This window comes from Belonocnema kinseyi, chromosome 6 (assembly GCF_010883055.1).
Source record: "Belonocnema kinseyi isolate 2016_QV_RU_SX_M_011 chromosome 6, B_treatae_v1, whole genome shotgun sequence".
In the NCBI taxonomy this organism is placed as follows: domain Eukaryota; kingdom Metazoa; phylum Arthropoda; class Insecta; order Hymenoptera; family Cynipidae; genus Belonocnema; species Belonocnema kinseyi.
The window spans coordinates 41,528,979-41,550,371 of NC_046662.1; the positions used below are offsets into that span (position 1 = coordinate 41,528,979).

Genomic DNA, 21,393 nt, shown 5'->3' on the forward strand with positions numbered 1-21,393 from the left:
ATAGAATGACCTACAAATTATAATAAAAAAAAAAATTATTTATTTATCGCCTCTGGGAAACATAATATTATTTAAATTGTGCAAAAAAAGTTTAATTTAGAAGACTTTTTTCAGTTTTTAATCAAATCGATCAGCCACGTATGGCGATATTCTCTATATCAATTTCAAAACATCTCAATTTAAATAATCACAAAATTTTGTAAATTAGAAAAAGGCGGACCCAACACTTACGGTTAAAAATTAAATTTTTTATATTCATTAACTTGCAATGATGAACCATTGTAAAAAGTATAATAAATTATTGTAATGTAAATAGAGAATAGAAAAATTAAAAACTAAGAAAAAATTAAAAATGGCGGCCAATTCGATAGTCCAAAAGTAATTTGCTTTTTTTAAATCCAAGATGGCGGGTAATTCAAATATTCTCCAAATTGCTCATTTCTGCCGTATTTAACGCAAAATTTACAAAAATTGACAGCAAAAAACTTTGACTGTAGAAATCCTTGGATGATCCCAGAAGCTTAAAATGTTTAAAAAACATAAGATGGCGGATATTAAAATTTTTATAAAATTTTTCTTGTCTGTATTTTTCAACTAAATATTTCTAAACTTTCCCAGAAAAAAAGTTTTAATCTAAAATCATTCGATGATCCCAGAACTTCAAACTGTTGAAAAAATTCAAGATGCTGGCTAATTATATATGTAACACAATCTCCCATTTCTGTAATATTGAACGAGTTATTTTAAAACTTTGCTGGAAAAATAATATTGACTGTAGAAATTATTATGTGATCCCAAATGTAAAAAAATCCAAAACTACTTTTACAATTTTCAAAGTAGTATTTTTTAATTAATTTTATAGAAAAAAAAGTTTGCCATTAGAAATCAATCGATGTTCCCAAAAATTCAAAATGTTAAAAATTCGAGATGGCGACTAATAAAGTATTTGAAAAATTGCTTATTTCTGTATTTTGAAATAAATATTTCCAAACTTTGCTAAATAAAAATTTTAATTTAGAAATTATGTTATGATACCAAAAGTGAAAAATAGGCCACCAACTTTTATTTTTATTACATTTTTGACTTCTCAATCGTAGTATGGTTTCTAAATTCAATAAAAAAATCAATTTCCGACCAAAAATAAAATAAAGAAATACAGAAATATTATAAATATTATAAATATTATACGTTACCTTAACCAAAAATAGCTTAAAAATAAATAAAATAATTTTAAATTCAATATCAGGATTAGTCGGAGTCAAATCATATTTCTATAAACCAAATAAATTTATTTGATTAAAAAAACATGTATTTGTATCAAAGAAACTCTTCTTTGACTGAGGAATTTTTCGTATTTTGAAGAGCCTGGATCAATCGGTAAATATTAACTGATTTTAAAGAATTCTAGAGGAATTTTTTTTGGTCTTCGCACCAGAATCACCTGTAGGAGTAAAATATTTCCAAAAAAGTAAAATAAGGATTACCCAAATTTGGATGCGATAATATTTTTTAAAGAGCGATAGATAGATTTTAATTGAGTTTTTCGACTGATTTTTGTTCATTTTCTGAAACCAAATTTATTTTATCTTTAAATCAAAACCAGCTTATCCATAAGTTTTTATTTTATATTTTTTTTACAGGGTGTCCTAAAAGTTCCGATAATATACCGGAAATAATATGTATATTCTTTTGAAATATACCGGTTTAAAAAAAATGCTTTGATTCAATTAAAAGTACCTAGAGCACTGAAAACAACTATCCAAAAAGATGTCTAATAGCAATGCAAATGTTAAATAATGTATTGAATTTGTTATGAACAAATAAGTGAATGAAAATGGATTCGTGGGGATTGGGGGAGATTCGTTACTTGATTTGCCCTAAATTTGAACAATTTATGGACAACAAGAAGTTTTTAGTTGAATTAATAAAATGTAATAAATAAATTATTATTTTAAGAGCAATTTTTGTAAACAAATATCTATATCAGGTATTTTTGATCGAATAAAAAAAGTTTTTTCCATGAAATCGATCACACATTACTTGGAAATAAAACCTAAGTATCATATTTGGTCAGCAAATCAAATTTAATAATTGATTAAACTACCTTAATTAACAAATGCACTATTTGGCTATTTTTGGTGGTAGAAACTTGATTTTTTCGATACAGTTAATTGTAAATAACTAACTTTTAGATTTCTAAGAACATGTTGATGACAGTAAACAATTTATTTTTGTAAACAACAATTGTTTAAACAAATTGTTGTCATTTTATGTATTTATAAATAAAATACCGCCTTTCCCCGGAATTAACTGCCAGTTATTTAAGATTTGTTGCTATGAATCGATAAAATTTAATAATTTTTTAACCAAACTTAATTAACAAATGCATTATTTGGCTATTTTTCAGCATGTAAACTTCTTTTTTTTGCATAATCAACTGTTAATAACATATTTTTAAACTTTTTTAATAGTTTGATAACTATCCACTATTTTTATTTTTATTAACAATGTAGTAAACAATTTTTTTCGACTTATGCATTTGAAAATTAAATTTGTTTGCTTGTAGGATATAATTAAAATTTCTTAGCAATAATTCCTTCCCATTAGTTGATAATAATTGATAATAATTGATAATTTAGTTAAGAGACTTAATTACCACTTGACTCTCTGTTTCGGTTGACGAAATTGATTGGTTTATTTAAAAAAGTTTCTAGAAGCATTGCTCTAGCTTCTAAATGTTTTTTTTAGAATTAGTTGGATTTCATAATAATATCCCCACCTATGGAATACTTGTAAAAATCTAACATTTCATAGCGCGTATGGCTCGCTAATTAGATTGTTAATAAAAGTAAAACTAGTGGATCGTTATCGAACTATTAAATAAAGTTAAAAAAATGTGTTATTAACAGTTGACAAAAAAAAAAACACAAGTTCAAATGCTGAAAATTGTCGAATAATGCATTTATTAATTAAGTTTTGTTAAACAATTATCAAATGTTATTAAATTATATTAAAAAATCATTGCTAAATAACTGTCTGTTAATTCCGTGAAATAAAATAAATATTTATTTATGAATACAGAAAATGATAAAATTTTGTTCAAACAATTGTTGTTTACACTAACAAATTGTTCACTGTCATTAAAATGTTCTCAAAATTTGTTAAGTTAGTTATTTACCGTTAATAGGATCAAAAAAATAAAGTTGGTACCTCCAGAAATAGCCAAATAGTACATTTGTTAATTAAGTTACTCTTAACAATTATTAATTTTTATTTGGTGGCCAAATATTATACTTAGGTTTTAGTTCCAAGTAACATTCGATCGATTCCATAGAAGAAACTTCATTTATTCCATCAAAAATACCTGATATGGATGTTCTTTTTTAAAAATTGGCTAAAATGAATCTGTTATATCATCAGCGAATTGTACTTTACCGACAGTAGATAACTGTCCACAACCGCGGGGGCAGAAAATCCACAATATCGATTAAGTTAAGAATCTTCAATAACAGGAAATGATGCACGTATTAATCAGACTAGATGGACAATAATTTTTGCAAAGTTTTAAATTTAATTTTTTTCTTGAAAAAAAAAATCTTTCTCTTTTCGTTCCACTGGGAATCTGCCTCCACGGTTGTAAGAGTTTATCTACTATCGGTAAAGTACCATTTTTGATGATATAACAGATTCATTAAAAATAATTACTTGTACCATTAACAACTTACTAAAACTTGAACGCTATTTTCTTGAATTAAAGTTTTTGTTCTGATCTCTCTAATAGCTTAATGGAAAAGCACCTGATCGGAAATCAGCCCCTCTGTGGTTCGATTTTCAGGGCATTGAAAAGAGAAAAATCTTTTTTTAACGAAAAAAATTTAATGATAAAAATTGCTTCTGAAATAAAAAAATATTTATTAACTTCTATTAATTCAACTAAAAAACTCTTTTTGTCTATAAATAGTTTAACTATAGTGTGAATCAAGTGATGAATCGCCACCAATCCCCACGAAACCATTTTCATTCACTTATTTTTTTATAAAAAATTTCACAAATTTTTTTCAGTTTGGATTTCTATTAAACATCTTTTTTGGATAGATGCTTTCAGTTTTTTAGGTATTTCTGATTGAATCAAAGTATTTTTCAAAAACAGGTATACTTCAGAAGTCAATTTTTAACAAATTTTTTAATAAAATAAACAAAAATTTGAGAATCGCCTATGAAAGTTTGATGCGAAATTTTATTAGCTCTGATTTAAAAAAAAAAAGTTAAAATCGAATAATAATTGTCTTCTGAAAATCAATTTGTCCACGTACATTTTTTTTTGCCTCACTGTGTGGCTTCCCTGAACTTTTTGGATATCATGTATATTTCCAAGCCCTTAAGGAATTTAGATTCCGATTCATAAATGAATAATTAAAGATAATTTCTATTTTCGACACGATTTACAGTTCTTAAACTGAATTAAATTGTCAAACAATTACTAATTGCTGATTAATTTGAGCTTGCATGAAATTGTACCACCGAATCTGCTTGTTAATGTAATTACGGTCGATCGAAAGCATTATGTAAGGTAGACCTGGTAGAGAATGCTTATCCTCTTGTAGCATGCTTGCACGAATTCCCAGTTAGCTTATCATTATCCTTAATCTTCTTATGTTTGATTATGCATCTAAGAAGATTTACAAGTCACGCTGAGATGTGTTTCGACCTTTTTGCTCATGCCATTGATTAGCCAATAGGATGGTTCCAAACGATACACATTAATTTAATTTATTAAGCTGAAATCAAACTCGTGAAGATGAAAATGACTTCGCCAATTCAATTTCACTATAAGGTGTCACAGAACGGTCCCTCTATCGTATATACAGGGGCGTAGCTAACGCCGTATCAACGGTATCAATGATACGGGGCCCCCGAGGTTCGGGGGCTCCAAATAAGTTTCTTTTTCTAAGAAGCCCTAGGTTCAGTTAGGGTCCCTCAAGTACCTTATTTTCAATATTGGACCCTATAAGTACCTTATTTGAATCATAGACTTTGAAAAAAAGCGAAAATAATACCATTTCTATAGGATGTAATTGTAAAAATAGTAAGGGCTGCATCCAGTCGGCATTAACTTTTCTGTATGCAATAATAGGTCCCCAAGATTACTCTTTTTCAGAAGGTCAAAGAAAAACCCTGGTTATGAATATCTTGGGCGGGTTTTCGATATCTGGGTAAATTTGTGTTTAAGCAATTTTCAAAGCAATTTTTAAAACGATTTCTTTATTTATTCACAAAAAATGTTGTAAAATACTTTTTAGCATGGCTGAGCAAAAATAAAACTTTTTGGCGTCATACGCTTTTATCGTACGACAAACCGTTTTAAATATACAGCGTTATAAACAAATGATTTTTTTTCAAAATTGCCATATTTGAACGGTATTACCTTAGAGTCTATTGTTTAGAAAATTTTTCAATTTGTAGGGTGGTCTAAAAATGCAATTCAATTTTTTTTCACTCGAGAGGGCAAAGCACCCCCGGAAAAGTTTCCATTTCCGGAGAAAGAAAATCCCTAATTTTTTTGGTTCGAAATTCGAATATTAATACGTGCCGCCGGGCACTTCAAAATCGCATTTAATTAACATGGAAAAACTACATTTTCACGTATTATTGTTATTTTTCAGCAATTTCCGTGGTGTATTTTGTACAAACAATTAAGGGCATGTGTCACAGCTAAATACCTATATTACCGACCTCTCTTTATCAGTTCACTGAATGTTTTTTTAAATCTAAGAACTTTTTTTGTAAATAAAATATCGAGCTGAAACTTTGGAAAATGTATTAGAGTACAATAAAGTACGTTTAGGTACTGCATTTTGGTAGGAACTTCACTGAAAATTATTTCATATTTTTTCTGAACCTCGACATTTTTTGAACGTTTGAACTTTTTTTATATATAAAATATCGCTCTCAAATTTTGAGGAATGCAAAAGCCGAAAGAAAACTACGTTAACGTACAAAGCTTAATAATAAAAGATGTAAAAAATATATTTCAACTATCAATTCTATCGGCATCAGCCGGTAACGTTGTACACAAAAATACGAACCCTGGCGGCCACTAGACGAGACTTTAGAGAGTTCGTATTTTCTTGTACAACGTTACCGGCTGATGCCGATAGAATTGATAGTTGAAATATATTTTTTACATCTTTTATTATTAAGCTTTGTACGTTAACGTAGCTTTCTTTCGGCTTTTGCATTTCTCAAAGCTTGAGACCGATATTTTATGTATAAAAAAAGTTTGAACTTTCAAAAAATGTCGAGGTTCAGAAAAAAGATGAAATAATTTCAGTGAAGTTCCTACCAAAATTCAGTACCTAAACGTACTTTATTGTACTATAATACATTTTCCAATGTTTCAGCTCGATATTTTATTTACAAAAAAAGTTCTTAGGTTCAAAAAAACATTCAGGGAACTGATAAAGTGAAGTCGGTAATATAGGTATTTAGCTGTGTTACATGCCCTTAATTACGGCAAATTATATTTTTTCGCGATGGATTGCCTAATAGAACATTTTCCAGATTGCCAACAATAATGAAATAAATGGTTTTCGTTTCTTAAAAGTAAAGGTATACCCTACCGAAAAAAATCTCTGAGTTTTCTTTAGCGAAATAGCATGGCCCATTTGAGTCTATAAACAAAGTCGATTTGAAACAAAATAGTCTCGGAGATAGTTTGAAAGATTTGGGTCCTTTTCAAGATCCTTTTATTGGTCGTTTTAAGAGTGGTGCGACGGTAATATAATGTTTCTTTTGTATTCTTCACGTACCGGGCGGGCAGAGTTATTTACAGCAGTTGGTCGTGGCTAATCCGCTCTCCCTTTTTAAATTTCTCTTCAAATTATTAACACTTTTTTTTAATTGATCAATTTTCTCATTATACTTATTTATAATTGTAACTTATATACTGATATACAATTTTCTAGTTGAATTCAAAAATGTTGTCTTTTTTGGCGTATCTCATTCCATTTACAAGAAACGTTCTATTAAATCCAATTTTAAACATTAAAAACAAGTTAGATATCTGAAGTCATCGAAACCCGTGGATTCCGAATTATTATGTTGTAGTCTGTTAACTATGAAATTAAAAAAATCTACTTCTAAATTTTAATCCGAAAGCTTAACAAAGGACCCTTGAGTGTCGGCTACTCTGTTGAGATGGGCAGTATCCGTTTCATCGCGGTGTACCTGCACGTCTTACCCTCTCCTCTCGACTTCTCCTCACGTCCCTGACTGAGTGAGATTGCTGCGTCGGCCTTTGCCAGCGGGGAGCCCCTTTTTCCTAATGAGTCATAAAATGACATACATAAAAATGTTATAGTTTTGCAATCAGCAAATTAAAAATATTATATTCGGAATTTATATTTTTTTCGATTACAACGATATACAACTTGCAATTAAAATATTGAAATTAGACTAAGTTATGGCAGATATTAGTTTGTTTTGACGCTGACTAGATAGCATTATGGAATTTTCCGTAGAATAGTTGAAAATGCATCAGTTTATTTGGTAGAAAATTCGCCTGTTGATAATCTAATAGAATATAAGGATTTTTACCCAACTGCCTAGAACAATATTAAACTTGATACCAAGTACTTGAATTTTTAAACCAGAAAGACGAATCCTTAACAAAACAGTAAACATAATTTTTTCAATATACACATACACATATAGACATACACAATCATTTTATAATATTAAAAATGATGGTCGATTCTTGGGCAATAGAACAGAACTAGAGGTTGAAAAAAAATGATTTTGAAAAATAAGTGCCACACTAGTGTATTAAACACAAGGGCAATTTATTAAAAGAAAATTAAACTTCACTTTTTCGGAATAGAATTAAAATGAATATACTTATTATAAGAGATTATAATATGGAAAATATAAGAGCATTACTTCCACCGGATGAGTATTAAATTGTCAACAGGCGAATTTTCTACCAAATAAACTGATGCATTTTCAACTATTCTACGAAGAATTCCAAAATGCTATCTAGTCAGGGCCAAAACAAACTAATATCTGCCATACCTTAGTCTGATTTCAATATTTTAATTGCAAGTTACATATCGTTGGAATTGCAAAAAAAAACATAGATTCTGAATATATATTTAATTTGCTGATTCAAACTATAACATTTTTATGTATGGCATTTTATGCCTCATTAGGACAAAGGGACCCCATACTGGAAAAGCGCGGCATAGCAATGTCGCTCAGTCAGGGACGGGAGGAGAAGTCGAGTGGAGAGGGTAAGACGAGCAGGTACACCGCGTTGAAATGGAAATCGCCCATTGAGATAGCCTCTCTGCTTGTTATTTATGATCGTATTCTTATTTCAATTTCGGAAAGGATATTTTAAAGCCTTCAGACCATTTAAACGAGCTTTCTGGACCTTTAAAAATATCTACCTGAGTGCCTGCGGGGAATTTCTCTGAGCTTCTTTGACCTAAAGAATTTTTAATATATACTCAAAGATTCTTTTCGGTAGGGTATCACGATTTTTTACTTAATTTCGCCGAAATTAATTAATTTTAGTCAAAATCCTGTTTAAACAATGCTTTGCAGTCCACCAAGTGGTATAGCCTTACAGATTTTGATGTTACCGACCGAACGTGACGTAATATTAGAATAATCAATAGAACATCCTTAAACTGTTTTTGAAGTCCAAATCACTTTTGCAGTTGTTTTGTTGATTATGCAATATTCAAGTAGAATTCTGATCGAAGGCAATACATCGGCTATTGGAGAGTAATGTGATGCGCGTCTAGAGGGTGCAGTTGCACACTGACGGGCATCTGGGTTGGCACAAAGTGGCTGAAATTGGACAAACACCCAGAATGGTCAGTGGTATCAACGCAATTTCGAGGATCGCTGGTCTCATCATCGATCCTCGATACTCATTATCAACGCTGATGGGTACGCTTTGACGCTTCACGGTTTTAAACGTGCCTTTCAATGAAACACGCGATGATCATCGCCTGTGGAAAATAACGAGATAGCGCATGAGTGAAGCTCTCTCGAAATCTGCCCCGTCTGTCACTGATAACCGATCATTGTCACAAATCACAAATCACAAGAGTGGACTAGTGGTCGAATTTACTGCCGGCTGAATAGAGATTAGGGATCATCCATAAACTACGTTACTCCTTTAGGGGGTAGAGGGGGGGGGGACGTTACACGTGTATTCAATTCATCTTTAGAATTTAGAGAAACTTTTTTTGTAAAAGTACAGATGGTATCGTTTTTACTACATTTCCAGATGATGAATGTTTTTGGTATAAAATTAATCTTTTTATTTAAAAATTCAATTTTGTTAAAAAAATTTCTTTTTTCTTAGAAAATTAATCTTTTTTAATTAAAAATACAACTCTTTGGGTGAGAATTCTTTAATTTTATTGAAAATTCGTTTCTTTCAGCACATTAATCTTTTTGTGTGAAAAATTATTTTTTTGGTTAAAAATTTAAGTTTTTGGTCTTGAATTTTGTTTAAAATTCGTCATTTTTGGCAGTAATTCAATCTTTTTCAGTCAAAAATTAAACTTTATAGTTTAGAATTCATTAATTTCATGAATTAATCTTCTTTCGTAGAAAATTGTACATTTTTGTTGAGTATTTGTGAATTTTATTAACAATTCGTCTTGTCTGATGGTAAATTAATCTTTTTCTTTTCGTCGTTTTTGGTAGCAATTTAATATTTTTTAGTTAAAAATTCAATTTTTTATTTTGGAATTCTTGAATTTGATTAAAAGTTGTTTTTTTTTAGGAAAAATTAATCTTTTTGTTTAAAAATTCATCCTTTTGGTTAGAAATTCAAGAGCTAGGTTTTAAATGTGAACTATTTTCTTAAAAATTAAAAAAAAATCTCTTCAAAACTAAACTTTTGTGCTGTGACTTTTAAAATTGGTCTTTAGTTTTCAATTCAACTTTTGGTTGGAAAATCATGTATTTTGTTGAAAAAATTCGTATTTTTTCTCAGCAAATTAATCTTCTTCTTTGAAAATTCTTCTTTTTTAGATAAAAATTCAATCTTTTAGTTCAGAATTCATGAATTGTATTGAAAATTAGTCTTTTTTGGTAGTAAATTAATCTTTTTGTTTGAAAATTTATCTTTTCACTTAAAAAATCAACTTTTTGATTAGCAAATTAGTGTATTTAGTTGAAAAAATATATTTTTGTATCAAATTAATCCTTTTGTTCAAGTATTCTTCTTTTTTATTTTAAAAATAAAATTTTTGGTTCAGGATTCTACAATTTAGTTGAAAATTTGTCTTTTTTAGTAGTAAATTAATCTTTTTCAGTCAAAAAATCAAGTTTTGGTGTGGGAATTTTAGAATTTTATTGAAAATTCTTTTTTTTTCGTTAGGAAATGAATCTTTTTCTTTAAAAAATGGTCTTTTTGGTTGAATTTTCAATTTTTTTACTTCTAGTCCTTTTGGTTAAATATCGTTCTTTTTTATTTGATAATAAAATTTTTTGTTCAGGATTCTCAAATTTAGTTTAAAATTCGTCTTTTTTTTGGTAATAAACTAATCCTTTTGTTTAAAAATTTATCCTTTTTAGTTGAAACTTCATTATTAGGAACTCTTAAATTTGATTAAAAATTATTATTATTTAGTAGTAAATTAATCTTTTTGTTTATAAATTCATCTTTTTTAGTTAAAAATTTAACTTTTTCTTTAGAATTCTTGAATTTTGTTAAAAATTGGTCTTTTTTGGTAGAAAATTAATCTTTTTTTTTGTAAAAATTCAACTTTTTTGTTGAGAATTCATGAATTTTATCAACAATTCATCTTTTTTAATAGTAAATTAATCTTTTTCTCTAAAAATTCATCCTTTTTAGTTGAAACTTCAAATTTTTTGTTAAAAACTCTTAAATTCTAATGAAATTATGTTTCTTTTCGTTAAAAATCAATCTTTTGTGTCTAAAAAAATATATTTTTGGTTAGAAATTTAATTACTTGGTTTAGATTTCTTAAATCTCGTTGAAAATTCGACATTTTTAGTAGTAATTTAATATTTTTCAGTTAGAAATGCAATTTTTTAGTTGAGACTTCTTGAATTTGATTGAAAATCCGGTTTTTTATAGTAAATTAATCTTTTTGTTTAAAAATTCTTTTTTTTTAGTTTGAAATTCATCTTTTTGGTTAGCAGTTCACATATTTTCTTGAAAAATTATATTTTTTAATAGTATATTAAACTTTTTGTATGAAAATAATACTTTTTTAGTTGAAAATTAACTTTTATTTAGAATTCTTGAATTTTGTTGAAAATTTGTCTTTTTTGTCAGTAAATTAATCTTTTTCTTTGAAAGTTCTTCTTTCTTAGTTGAAAATTCAACTTTTTGGTTCCGATTTCTATAATTTGTTGAAAATTCTCCTTTTTTGGTACTAGATTAATATTTTTGTTTAAAAATTCTACTTTTTAGTTGACAATTAAACTTTTTGGTTGAGAATTTTTGAATTTTATTGAATATTTGCCCTTTTGGTAGTAAGTTAACCTTTCTGTTTAAACATTTATATTTTGTAGTTAAAAATTTGACTTTTTGGTTGAAAATTATAGAATTTTCTTAAAAATTCATCTTTTTGGTTAAAAACAAGTAGGTTTTAAAGTTAAACTATACTTTCTAAAAAATAAAAAAAATACATTTCTTTCTTCCTCAAAAATTCAAATTTTTGCTTGACAATTCTTGAATTATATTGAAAATTCGTCTTTTTTGGTAGTAATTTAATCTTTTTATTTAAGCATTCATCTTCTTAGTTGAAAATTCAACTTTTTGTTTAAAAAAGTTACAACTAGGTTTGAGGTGGAAAAGTTGAAAAATTCATTTTTTGGTGGGCGATTAAAAATATTATTTAAAAATTCATCTCTTTGGTTGGAAATTGAACAATTTTTTTGAAAAGTTTTTTTTTGTTTGTTTAAAAATCACTTTGACGATTGAAAATCTACCTATTCCATTGTTGGTCGAAAATATTTCTTTTTAAAATAAAAATTCAACTTTTTGTTAAAACTAAATTATTATTATAAATTATAATTTCATGATTCAACCCATTCGTGTAGAAAATTCGTAACTTGGTCTTGAAAATTCAATATGTAATAAGGCACATTTCAACACTTACTTTGATAATCACTTTTTTCTTTTACTTGTTTATTTATTGCCGAAGATTATAATTCACTACACGGTCACGTGTAGTAATAAAAGATAATTTTAAAAAATCAGTATAAAAGTAAAATCGGATTTTACCTGTCGACTACGTTACTTTCGTGGGGGAGGGGAGGGGGGTCGTAACCAAAACCAACGGTTGTCATCGAGGGGGTGGGAAAAATTGTAAAAAATTAGTAAGGTAGTTTATGAATGATCCCGTACTGCTAATTTTCCCATTCGTTTCATTAGCACGGTTAAAATTGATATTCGATTTTTGTGTTTAATGTTTGGAACCATCCTAGTTTTGCATTGAAAAAAATGGTAAGTTAATCTAACTATTTAGTTAGTAATGTGTGACTATTTTATTAGTTGATACTTCTATTTAATAGTTGGTTCAACCATTCGATTAGTTGCAGTGACTATTCAGTTAGTAGCAACAGCAAAGTAAATGGTCGTCTCAACTAAAAAAATAGCAGCATCGTATCTTACTAACTGAATATTTGACCCAACTAACCATTTTTCTGTGAAAGAAGCTTTTGTAAATCTGGATTTGCGATATTTATTTGATATTTGTTTGCGGTAGTACTGGATGCTGAGCAAGACTGGAGAGATACGCAGGGACGAGTCCTGTTTGGATTACAGTGGAACTGATGTGATCCTGTACCCTTGCCATGGCAGCAAGGGCAATCAACAGTGGGTTTACAATCAACAGGTATTATTTGATTTTATTTCAAAGTTTATTTTTTTATTTTTCGTCTTTATTTGTTCTAATTTTATGGTGACCGCTGGACCGGGAAACCGGAAAATGACCAGGAATTTTTTGAGGTTGGAAAAAACTGGGAATTGACGGTGAATTTAATTTTGCCGGAAGTGTGACAAATGTATAGAAAAAAAATCTGTCCAAGTTTAATTTTTAAAGTTTAAAAAATAATTAGTTGAATCCAGGGTGGCCGCTGAACCGGGAAAACCAGAAAAATCGGGAAATGATAATGAGTTAAGTTTTTCACCGGGAATTCCATGAGGAATTTTACCAATTTTTAGACAAAAAATCTGTCTTACTTTGATTTCAAATGTTTTTTAATATTTAGCTAAATTGATAAGTTTTTGAATTAAGTTATTCAGCTTAGAATGAGTAATTCGAAAATCTTTCACTTAAAAAATGTTGAATTTTAGATTTTAATTTTTAAACGTACATTTTAATTAAAAGAATTTGAAAATGCAATTTTAAATACTTAAATAATTACAAATTATAAGCGTTTGAAATAGTAGATTTAATAAAATATATTCGTAGTTTATCAACTGTTCATATAAATTAATTAATGAATTTCAAAATGCTACTGTACTTTCAGGATTAAACAGTTAATAATAATTGACTTTAGAAGACAATTCGGAATCAGTTTACAATTTTAGATTTTCCAGATTTAATCGTTAAAAGTCAAACTGTTAAAATATTTTCAATTTAAAATAACTTCAAAAATATATATTTATAATTAAAGGCTTGTATTCAATTTCACATATTATTTCCATCTAAAATGTTCTACTTCTAAATCATTCAATTGGAAATATTTACAAATTTGTTAAAAATGAATGTGACAGATTTTAAGGATTTTTTTTTTTGATTAGCAGGATTGAAAAAATGTTAGGAAAATTTCGAATAATTTAAAATGATTTTTGCAATGTTCTAAAATAATTAAAAATGTGAAAAAAATTAAAACAAAATGTACATTTTTCAAGATTTTGAAAAAAATTCTAATCTCTTTAAGAATTTTTAAACTATTTAAAATAAAAACATTTTCCTAAGGTGTCTAGGAAATTTAAATATAATTTATAATTTTTAAATATTATTTTAAAAGATTTCCAAATTTGTTAAGAAAGCATCTGGAAGCTTTTAGGATTTTTTTTTTAATTTGAAGGAGTTTCTAAAAATTTACGAAAAACGCTGTACATTTCAAGAGTTATTTAGAAGTTCTAAAAAATTTCAAAAATAATTTTAAAGTTGAATAAATTTGAAACAACTTCTAGATTTCTAAATAAAACTTTGAAGTTTTTTAGGGATTTTTAAACTAATTAAGATGAAAATAATTTAATTTCTAATTGTATAAGTGTTTACTTAAAAAGTATTTATTTTTTCCATTTTTAACGTTTCTGGCTTAAAATTGTTTAAAATAATATAATTTTGAAAATTTCAAAGTTCATTGATTCTTTAAATTAGAACATTAAAAATAATGATGTAGATTTCAATTTTTGCATGTAAAATATTGAGAAATTGAATACAAAATTCTTAAATTAAAAAACTTTTGAACTTCAATTTTTAAATTTTAATGAGAAAACTTCCTGTGTTTTTTTTAATATCCAAAATTTTTTTTGTATTTTCATGGGGAGAGCCCAGAAATTTGTTTGAATCCACACAAAAATAAATGCATTTGAAAAAAAAAATGATATTTAGAGTCGCCGCAAGCCCCATGAAGTTTAACCCGTATTTCCGATGAGAAAAAAATGCGTTTTTGTCAATCTTATTCAGTTTCCTCAATATTATTTTATTCGAGTTGAAACTCAAAATTTCTCTTTACAGTCAGCCATAGAATACGAAAAAATATCACTTTTTATATATCAGCCTCATAAGTTTGTTTTATAGGGTCCCAAAAAACCCCCATAAGTGAAAAAATAGGGTTTGCGAGTTTTTGGCGCTAATTATGACTTTTTTTGCGTGTTTTTAAATGAAAATTGTTTCTTGGACATAAAAGACCATTTCACACTTATAATTAGATGTTCGCATAAATTGCTTAAAAAATTTATTATTGTTTCTAGCCATTTTCTCATGGAATGGAGTTAGAAAGACGCGTTTTTTTTTTTAATTTCCACTTGTTGTCAAATTTTCAATTAAGATAAGTTATGTTATTAATTGGATCTCAGAAAATTAATTTTATAAACAATTTATTATTATTAATAATATTATTGTATTTGAATAATGCTAGCAAGATGCGGTTTTTCTTAAATTTCTTAGTTTTTCTCCAATTTTCAATTAAGGTTAGGTAATAATAAATTCAAGTTAATAAAACTAATTGTTTAAACGGTTTCTTATCAATCTTAAAAATATTCTCTTAGCTTAATTGGTAGAATGTTGTGGTTTTTCCTTGAAATTTTCAACTGTTTGTCTATTTTTCATAAGGTGTGACTTAATAATTAATTATATTTAGCAAAAATAATTGTTTAAACAAATTTTTTTGTTTATAATTATCTTCATCTATAGCAATGTCTAAACAGTTGCGGTTTTCTGGGTAATTTGTATTGTTCTGTCCATTTTTCACTTAGTGAGGTAGTAATGAATGAAAGTTAAAAAAAAGAAGTTTAAACAATTTAATATTGTTTTTAACTTTTTTTTCTTAGATAAGTGCTTGAAAGTGGCGGTTTCTTCTGAAACCTTTAACTTTGCATCGCTTTTTTATTTATGAAGAAGACATAAATCAACCACAATGAAAATAATGTTTCAAATAGTATTGTTGTTTTAAGTGAATTATTTTCGCTTTTTATTGTTAATAAATAAGCAGGCAAAGGAAATTTAAAGATTTTATTTTTAAAAAAGCACACGACTTTCTAGCACTTATCTAAGAAAAGATAGTTAAAAACAATATTAAATTGTTTAAACAATTTTTTTGTTAACTTTTATTGCTTATTATTTCACTAAATTAAAAATGACTGAAAGGTAAAAGTTGCCGAAAAACCGCAACTATCAGACATTGCTATAGATGAGGATAGTCATAAACAATAATTATTTGTTTCAACAATTATTTTTGCTAAATCTAATTAATTATTAAGTCCCGACGAATGAAAAATAGACAAACAGTTGAAAATTTTAGAAGAAAACGACAACATTTTACTAATTAAGCAAAGAGAATATTATTAGCAATGATAATGCATTGTTCAAGCAATTATTTTTATTAACTTCAATTCATTATTACTTCAGTCCTATTTAAAATATTACAAAAATTCAGAAATTTCAGAAAAAAACGGCATCTTTTTAGCATTGCTGAAATATAATATTATTAATATTAATAATACATTTTTTAAACAATTAATTTTCTGGATTATAATTAATTTATTAACTTATCTTAATTGAAAATTTGACTAAAAGTGAATTTTTTAAGAGCAATTTTGTCAAATGGTCTCTTAGGTATCAGAAACAATTTTCATTCTATTAACCACAAAAACGTATTTTTTTGTTATGGGAAGAACGTGTTTAACCTCATGAGGCTTGCACCTCTAAATATCATTTTTTTAAGCAAAAAATTAATTTATTTTTGGGTGGATTCGAACAAATTTCTGGGGTCTCCCCATAAAATTTAAAAAAAAATGCGAATGCATTTTTGGACCACCCCATTGTACAATGTACATGCTTTCAAAATTTATTTGAAGTGATTTCTGAACTCGATAGTTAAATTTAAAAATCTTCTGTGGCTTTGATTTTATCAAAATATCGATTTCCTTACTTGAATATTTTAAAGATTTTCAAACAACCATAAACATAAATTCAAACACTTTTTCTTTTTTGAAAATTTCGATTTCTGTGGTTGATTCTTTAAGGAAATTAAAAAAAATATTGAATATTAAATATTAATAATATTAAAATTAATATTCCATTATTATTATAATTTCTATAAATAAATTTAAATTAGATTTATCGAAAACATTTTTCCTAGTAAATTACGCTATCGACACTTACTATGCAGGAAACATCTTTTCATTTAAATTTACTTTCTGAATTTTATAATTTGCAACCTTCTTAATTAATATTTATAATTTAATATTTTATTTAGAGATCTTGAACTCTTTTTAATTAACTTTTTTTTACGCTTTAAAAGCGTTCTGCTCTCGGAAATCACATTTTACTTCAAATACATTTAAATTCAAACTATATTATTGGAGATCAAAGGTTTTAAGCTTATGTCTGCGATGCTTTTTGATTGCCATTAAAAATACGCATGACGAGTTTCTTCTGAACAGTAAATCATTCTTTTTTTTTGTGAAATAATCAATATTTCTGGGTATAATGAAGTTGAAATTCAAATTCAAATTTCTGGTCAAATAATTTATTTAATTTATTTTATTTTGTTTATTTTTTTGTTTTTTTTTTGTTGAAATTTAAAAGGAAATGAAATGAAATTTCGAAGGAATAAAATATTTTATTAATTTCCAATACAGAAACAGGAATAAAATTGTATGCTAAAAATGAGATAAAAGTAAAGTGTGAAGCATTCGTAGGTGGAATTATTGTTTCTATTTTAAAATATTTTTCTTTGGATTAAAAAAAAGGTGTTTCAAAATAAATGTAAAACTTCTAGTTTAAAATCAATCTTTTTTTCAATTTTTGTAAATTAGATTTAAATTTTGTCCAGATCGCTAGGATGATTCATTAAAGAAAGTATATCTGATTAAAGATTTGTCAGAAAAAAATTTATATTTAATATCATTTTTTTAATTTAATAACAAAGTGGAAAGTCAAGTTATGTATATCGTTTTGGTAGAAATTATTATTGTTTAAGTTCACTCAGCTAGGGGCATTTTTTATCATATGAAACTATTTATATTAAAAAAGTTCAATGTGGCGCTTCATTAAAAATATAATGGCGATTTTTTATGATACACAAAAAAACTTCTTTTTTAGTTTAAGCATTTAATTAAAAAAAAGTCGCTTCCGAGATACGTCAGTGTTGAATTCAGACGTGAAACTATTTTGTTTAAAATTTATCTTTTTTCGGTTAAAAGTCAACTATTTTGCTGAAAATCGTCTTTTTTAGTAGAAAATTAATATTCTTTGTCAAAAAATCCATGGTTTTAGTTAAAAATGTATCAAATCTGTTTGAAAATTTTTCTATTTAAAATTTTTTTTCAGATGATGCTTTATTAATTAGTTAAAAAATTAACAATTTTTAAAAAATTCGTTTCTTTTGTTCAAAACTGCATGTATCTTAGCAGAAATATAATCCTTCTTGTATAAAAATGCAACTGATTTGTTGAAAATCAACCTTTTTAAGTTAAAGATTTTTTTGTTAAAGATTCACAATTTTAGGCGAAAACTAATTTTTATGATTGCAAGTTTAACCATTTATAGAAAAACTCCTTCTTGGGTTGAAAGTTAATTTTTCAAAATTAACTTTAAAATTTTTCTTTGTTAAATTCTTTTGTTTTTTATTAAAAATGAAAATATTTTAGGTTTAAAATTTTTTAAATTAATAAAAAGTTTTTTTACTTTATTTATTCAGAATTGAGCTACCTCTAAAGTTTGAACTACTTTGTTAAAAAATTCTTTTTTTTTTTTGAAAATTCATAATTTTAGATGAAAATTCATTTTTATGGTTGCAAATTTAATTATTTTGTGAAAAAAATATTTTTAAGTTAGAAATTATTATTTGAAACTGAAAATTTCGCTATTGCAGTCAAAAAATCATAATTCAAATTAAAAATTCATTTCTTGGTGAAACATCCAACTTTTACTATTTTCGTTGTTGAGAATTCGTCTTGGGTAGAAAATTGTACTATTTTGGTATACAAATTAATCTTATTTGTTTGAAGATTCAACTATTTTAGTGAAAAATCGTATTTTTTCATTCGTATTTCATATTTTTCATGGAAAATCAAACCATTTTTAGTGGAAAGCTATTTCGTTTTGGCTACCAAGTCTAGAATTATATTTTTTCTTGAAAATTAACATTTTTTTTGTTTTGAAAATTCATAATCTTAGGTTGAAATTTCAACATTCTTTAATATATATTTAATTTTTGTTGAGTCGCAATAGAATTATTTGTTTTGAATTCATGTTATTTGGTTGATGATTCAATTATTTTCTCGAAAATTCGTTTTTTTTGTTGAAGTTAACTTTGAAAATTTTGATGGACTTTTTTCTTGACTTAATTTTTTTTCAATTCGACCATTTTCTTAAAAATTCATCTTTGTAGCTTGAAAACTCAAAAATATGAATAAAAACGTAATCATTTTTTAAAAAATAAAACTATTTCGTTCCCCCCCCCCCAAAAAACCTTTGTAGTCTGTAGATTTACTGTTTCTTGAAAATACATATTTTATAGTCAAACACAATTTTTTTTTAAGTTATGCGTATTTGAAATGTGTGCTTTGTTAACAAAAACGATATTTTTATTTAAACTTTTACAACTTTAAAATTAACAAAATGGCAGCGGTTTTTCTGAAAAAATTGAAAATAGATTTTCTCAAAAAACCCACCTTTATATTCTTTGTCAATTTTTTTTGAACTTGTACTTTGATAATGAAATTATCTTGTAAGCTTGATGCTTGCTAAATATCTTTTGTAGCCAGGAGAATTATTTTTTGTTGCATAGGAATTTTCTGCTTTTTCTTCGAAATGTTAGGATTTTAAAAAATATTTAGAAAAATAAAAAAGTTAGGTTTTTAAGAAATTCTTGTTTTGAGACAACAAAAATGATCAAAACCATGCTCTAAGAAACGAAATATAAAATTATTTTCTCTCTGTGATAAATAAACAATTAAACTATATTATTTTCAGGCTATTAAAAAGTATTAAATTTTTAGAACGTGCGAACCGTAACGAGAATGAGAATATTACCGAGATTATAACCGAGAAATAAAGTCTCTGGAAATTTATGAGAATCTCAGAATTTATTTTAATTAATAGAAAATTGCATTTTTTCGTTAACTTTTCGTTTGAAAATTCAACTCTTTTTTTTAAGTTTCTCTTTTTTATTTTAAACTTTACCTGCTTTAGCAGAAATTAAATCTTTTTTTGATAAAAATAAAACTGTTTGTTTAGAAATTCAGCTATTCTACTATTTTCTTGAAAACTAAACTATTTCGTAGAAAATTTACTTTTTGTTTAAAATTTATATTTTGGTGTTGAAAAATGAATTGAAATATTTTCTGGATGACAGTCCCATTTATGAAAAATTTTTGTTTTTTATTACAAATTCATCTGTTTTAGTACAAAATTGACCTTTTTCGGATAAAAATTCAAATGTTTGGCCACTATTTTCTAGAAAAATGCCACTATTTGCTAGAGAATTCAACAATTTTGTTAAAAAGTCATCCTATTTGGTTAAAAATTCTTCTTTTAGGATTGAAAATTCAATTTTTTTTGGTAGAAAATTATTTCTTGTTAAACAATTCATAGTTTGATCATGAAAATTCGACCAAAATTTTTTTCAACAAAAAATTGATTCAACTATTTTTTTTTAAATTTATCTTTTTGATTTAAAACTTTATCTGTAATAAAAGGAATTTCATTTTTTGTATGAAAATGCAACTTTTTGTTTAAAAATCGTTCTTCTTTGCTTGATAATGAAACTACTTGGGTCAAAGTTAAACTACATTGTGAAATTTTTCTTTATTGAAGGCTTATGTCTGTTTGAAAATTTAACTGTTTAGTGAAAAATACTTCTTTCTTTTCGTTTACAATTCATTTTTTAACAGAAAAGTAACTTTTTCATTTTTTAAAATTGATATTTTTGAGTGAAAAATTCGCGTTGTTTGTTGTTGTAGAAAATAATTTTTTAGTTTGAAATTTCCTTTTTTTGCGTAAAAATGCATCAGTTTCGTGGAAAATTAATTTTTTGTTTAACAGTCTTTTATTTATTTTTTTGAGTGAAAAATCTTCATTTTTTGGAAATTCGTCTGTTTGGTTTTAAAATTATTTTCTTTGTTGTATAAATTCCATTCTTTTTTGATAAAAATATAAGCTGTGACACTTTTTCGTTGGCAATTTGTCTTTTAAGGTTGAATATTCAACTATCATGTTAAAAATTCCAGTATTTTGTTTAAAGTAGAAAAAACATTTTTTTTTTGTTTGAAAAGAAATGAATACATATGAAAATTTTTAATTTGTATATGAAACACTGTTTTATTCCGCTTATAAAATATTCTATGGTAAAAATATCATAAAATTAAAATGCTGGTATTTGAATATTAATGATTTAAAATGAAAAATTAGTCGAAAAATCAGAGAATTTTGAAAATGTCATGCATCTAAGTTCTCCGGGAGTGGAGCCTTTTTATTATACTTCGTATTATTTATTATAGAGTTTCAGTATAACAGTGTTAAATAATTAATGAACTACTGCTTTGCATATTTTAAATTGTGGGTCCGGATGCAATAAGGGCACATAAAATTTTTTCGTGCGAAAACGAAGTCCCCTGGAGGCTTTAGAAAAAATTTTCGAATTTTAATT

The 21,393-nt window shown here is 26.3% G+C and overlaps 1 protein-coding gene across 1 annotated transcript in view; it reads left to right on the top strand.

Annotated features, from left to right (window-relative positions):
- The window catches only part of LOC117175116 (putative polypeptide N-acetylgalactosaminyltransferase 9), a 524,817-nt gene that overhangs the window by 495,223 nt on the left and 8,201 nt on the right, over positions 1–21,393 (top strand). Inside the window, exon 12 of the mRNA XM_033364686.1 lies at positions 12,765–12,893. Coding sequence (XP_033220577.1) covers positions 12,765–12,893 — 129 coding nt within the window. The remainder of the gene's footprint in view (positions 1–12,764; positions 12,894–21,393) is intronic.